Below are 5,000 nucleotides of genomic sequence, written 5' to 3' on the forward strand. Positions count from 1 at the left end.
CTTGCCGGCGACCCCATCTGCAGTAGGAGGCTACAAACAACATCCATTTGTCTTTGCACCACAAAAATGTAGTTTCTGTGTTCTTGCTTGGTTTTAGGGGCGTATTCACACCTACCACGTTTGGTCCGGACCAAAGGACCAAACTGACCAGATTCGGACCTTTTGGGATGGTCTGAATACAAACCAGCGAATCCTGGTCCGGACCAAACAAGCGGACCGAGACCGAGCTGAAAGGTCGGACTCGGTCCGGATCAAACGAACCCTGGTGCGGACCTTTTGGAGGTGTGAAAGCAGACCGGACCTAATCCCAGACTTTTTGCTTTTTTGTACCTTGGGAGCTTCCGTCGTTTTTCGAGATTAATGGGAAACAGAGTGTAAACAAAGCGACTCCACAACTTGTCATGTCCATGTCTTTGGTGTAAATTCGACAGAGTGGTTTGTTTGCAACAATATTAGCCTAATATTAATAAAATAATAGCCTAAACTATCGCAATCGTGGGCGTAGGCTACATTATTGTAGGCTACGGTCATTCATATTTTCAATGAGGATGGCTTGTCAGTGGAGCACAGGAAAGGAAAAAGAGACTGTTAATTTACCTATCACAGCATTTTAAATGTTGATTGGGGCAAATCCGAAAAGCATCTACTGAAGAAACGGAAGAAAACACTGTAGTCCGCACAGTATGGATTCTGATAATGATAGCAATAATTACGACGTTGGCACTTATCCCCCTGGCTTGCTAGACGTACGTTGGATGGATGGATTCCCAGATTCACGCTCCCATCTCATTACACTCCCATTTCATCTCGCTCCCACTAGCCAGACTAACGGTACCACCGCCATATTACGGAGCCAGTTATCTTGTTGATGTTAGTTTTTTGTTTCTAACCCTAACCTTAACCCTAACCCTAAACCTAACCCTAACCTTAACCCTAACCCTAACCCTAACCCTAACCCTAAACCTAAACCTAACCCTAAATTGCTTGTATGTGGCAGTATATGATAATACGTGAAATATAATCGGGTGGGGACCGCAAGTCCGGGAGTGATAGAAACACCGGGGACCGCACGTCCGGGAGCGAACTCCGTTGGGAGTCTCAGTCTGTATGCCGATGGATGTAGGCTAGTGGAATAGCCTAAGCTACTTGAAGAAGTTGTGATGAAGACAACGAAGGTAATTCATTACTTTAACCGCTGTGGTGGCATGTTGGCAAGTTTGTATGATCCAAACGCTATGCCCGTGCTCATCATGTTACTTTTTTCTTGATGGAGTGCGTGAAATATTGCTGCAAATGGTAGCCAATATTCCAATACAAACGTATCCAAATGACAGTGGAGCGCACTGTTTATTTTCGAGAAGAAAGAATGGCGTGGTGCGTGGAATAAGCTCGCCAATTGAGCCTGTTTTGCGTTGTTCCCAGACATCCCAAGTGTATAACACTGATTGCAGGGAGGTGGTTATCCTAATATTGATGACTAAACCAGCCAGCAATCTCGCCCGCACGCTATATGACATTATAAGAAAGAAAGAAAGAAACAGGGATAAAATGTGGCTATCCCAACTCGCGGGATCAATCAATTGGCTTTCAGGAAGACTCCCTTCATGTCATGAGCTTCAGATAGTCTGCGCTATATTTCGTGTGAGCGCTATGCCATACATGCCGTGAACGTTTATTTTACATGCTGCTGAACTCTTTGGATGCTTGTAGGCCTTAACTTGTTGCGCGTGTCGTTTCTGACCAATAGCTGAACGACCTCAGGGCGCGTGGCTTTCTTGTCGATTTTGGTCCGCTTACTGAAATGTACACAGTCTGAAAGCCAACCGCACCAAATTTTTAGAATTAGGTTCGGACCAAACAAAGTGAACTATCGGACTTTCCTGGTCTGAATACGCCCTTACTGTCTGCTCCTCAACCACTGCTTCAATGATAAGTGCAGTAATTACACGTGACTGCGTTTTTAGGTTGTAAGACAAAACAGACAGACGTATTGGACATGGTTTGAGATGTCGTAACTGCACAAAAATACTCAGTTGTTATGACACTTGCCATGAAACTTGAAGAATTCATGGAATGTCAAATGTCATGGCCACTCTGGAGGACCAAAGTACAGGAATATTTGCAGATATGATTCATGATTCAAGGCATTCCAAGCAGATATAGGCCTACGTTGCATATGGAACAGAGCTATATGTTACCTATTTCAATTTATTCGTCTTGGGGGGATATGGTAAATGGTAAATGGACTGCATTTATATAGCAACTTTCCACTCCTTCGAACACTCAACGTGCTTTACATTGTATGCCTCACATTTATTCACACTCACACTCACACACCGGTGGCAGTGGCTGCCACGCACGGATATCACCAGGAGCAAGTTGGGGTTAAGTATTTTGCTCAAGGACACATCGATGGGGTCAGGCTGAACGGGGCTCGAACCTGCAACCTTTTGGATGCCGAACGGCTTCTCTACCACCTAAGCCACCCCCGCCCCTTGAAATATAATATTTCATTTTCGAGGGGGTCCATGAGACATAATGACATAATGAGTTCTCTGAGGTAGATGCGGAGACGTCTCACTATATAGAGAACGCACGTTCTACTGTTAGAGGAAATGAGAATCATTGGGAAAAAGGTGAATTGTTCTGCAGAAGTGAGTGACAGTGCTTTGCCTATAGGACTGTCGAACCGGCGCGGAATATCAGAGGAGTAAAGTGTGTGTGTGTGTCTGTGTGTGCGTGTGTGTGTGTGCGTGCATGTGCGTGTGTGCGTGCGTGCGTGCGTGCGTGCGTGCGTCCCACAGGTAAAGGAGACCTGATTGGTGCCAACATGAGCGTGGCGGACCGCGTGATCAAGACCAACGCGGACGTCAAGTCTCTGACCTACTGTGACCTGCAGTGCATTAACCTGCGGGGCCTGCACGAGGTGTTGGACCTCTACCCAGAGTACTCACACCGCTTCTGCAAAGACATACAGCAGGACCTCACATACAACCTACGCGAAGGACAGGAGAATCATGTGAGTAGATATGGTGTGTGTGTGACGGGGTGTGTGTGTGTGTGTGTGTGTGTGTGTGTGTGTGTGTGTGTGTGTCAACGCTTCTGCAAAGACATACAGCAGGACCTCACATACAACCTACGAGAAGGACAGGAGAACCATGTGAGTAGATATGGTGTGTGTGTGTGTGTGTGTGTGTGTGTGTGTGTGTGTGTGTGTGTGTGTGTGTGTGTGTGTGTGTGTGTGCGTGTGTGCATGCATGTGTACCAGGGCTTAACACTAACACACGCCAGGTAGCCAAATGCGGGTGAATATCGGCGTTGGCTAGTAGATACCGAAGGTTCACTAGCCATTCTGGCGGGTCCGTTACTATTCTGAATGATGAGGCACGCATTTTGTAGTTTTTTTCCTCGGACCGTCTTTGCTACAAAAGCAATACAATGCGATTTCGCGAGCCTACAATACCCATGAAGCACCTGTGTCACGTGTCACCTGTGTGTCACGCATGCCAAGAATCTGATAGAGCGACTCGCAGACCTGTACAGGTCTGTGGAGCGACTAGTCTTGCGAAGAGGAGTGGCAACGGGCTACCGGCATATCAGCGTGTTTGGAAATGTCACTGAAAACCTTGTCGTGAAAATAAAGTAGGCTAGCGAAGTTCATCTCAACTGACGTGTTTTGCGATCTCTCATTAGTTCAATACTTAGTAGTAGTGGATATTAAAATGACCAAGGCGAGAGGAAAACACGCCAGCCTGTCTTGTGAAAGTCTCGAGACTAAAGCGCAGTGATAAGACAAGGACACAAGCGGTATTAATAATGTTCGGTTTAATTTTTCTGACTTGCCTGTATGTCTTCATACCTTAATACTCCTCCATGTTTCTTGTGCTGTTGTTCCCGACTGTCAAACCGGGCTTAAACAACGAGCAGTAGCCTACTGTAGCCTTCCAGACTGCACTAAAGCACGTCCCTTGCCCGTTTCGCCTTGCGTCCGTTTATTTAAACAACTCAATATTAAACGAAATGAAAGGAAATCGTAGCCCCTTCTGTAGGCCTTGTTACCGCGTCTGTGTGCGCTTTTTAGTGGATACTATAAGAAAATATTCCAGAAGAGGTGTTATTCCACATCCATGACCGAGGAGAGGCGAACTTGGCAATGACTTTTGCTATCTACTTTGCTATCAATTTGGACGGCAACCTCCACAGATAGATGGCCTATATGATATGAAGAAAGTGCCTTTCAGATCAAAGGCGAAAATATTTTGCTCCCGTGTAGCTTACATTTGTGCCCTTCCACAACACTGTGCTTGGTGTTTCTGCATGGTCAATATAGCCTATGCCGGCCAATTCCTCAGATCAGTAAATCTGTTCTTTCCATAGCATGCATGCATGGACCAGTTAATAGGCCTAACAATTATAGGCTAATTATTAAGCCCTATATTATATTATATTATATTATATTATATTATATTATATTATATTATATTATATTATATTATATTATATTATATTATATTATATTATATTAGCCTACATTACATTATTACAGCCTATTATATAATTCTTTAAAGCTGCTATGATGGTTAAGAAAATTATGGCTAGTGAAAAGGCCCAATGGCTAGTGAGTCAGGAAAACCACTAGCCAAAATGGCTGGTAAGCGAAAAAGTTAGTGTCAAGCACTGATGTGTACGTGCATACATGCCCGCATGCATTTGTGCGTAAGTGTGTGTGTGTGTGTGCGTGCACGCGCGCGCGTGTGTGTGTGTGCCTGCATGTATGTGTGTGTGTGTGCGTGTGTGCGTGTGTGCATGTGCGTGTCATCTATTGAAAAGAGAGTAGTAGCGGTTCCTTTGTTATCCTAATGTGTTATCTGGGGCAGGAAGGCAATAGCCCTCAGCAGACTCTGTTTGGCAGCACACAGACTGAACCACTCATATAGTAAACATCCCATTACACAACAGGCTATTACAGACAGCCTGAACCACTCATATAGTAAACATCC

The 5,000-nt window shown here is 45.1% G+C and overlaps 1 protein-coding gene across 1 annotated transcript in view; it reads left to right on the top strand.

The window, feature by feature from the left end:
* The window catches only part of kcnh8 (potassium voltage-gated channel, subfamily H (eag-related), member 8), a 149,479-nt gene that overhangs the window by 102,522 nt on the left and 41,957 nt on the right, over positions 1 to 5,000 (top strand). The window contains exons 16-17 of the mRNA XM_063185098.1: positions 2,805 to 3,019; positions 3,512 to 3,543. Coding sequence (XP_063041168.1) covers positions 2,805 to 3,019; positions 3,512 to 3,543 — 247 coding nt within the window. The remainder of the gene's footprint in view (positions 1 to 2,804; positions 3,020 to 3,511; positions 3,544 to 5,000) is intronic.

This window comes from Engraulis encrasicolus, chromosome 20, assembly GCF_034702125.1.
Source record: "Engraulis encrasicolus isolate BLACKSEA-1 chromosome 20, IST_EnEncr_1.0, whole genome shotgun sequence".
Lineage (NCBI taxonomy): Eukaryota > Metazoa > Chordata > Actinopteri > Clupeiformes > Engraulidae > Engraulis > Engraulis encrasicolus.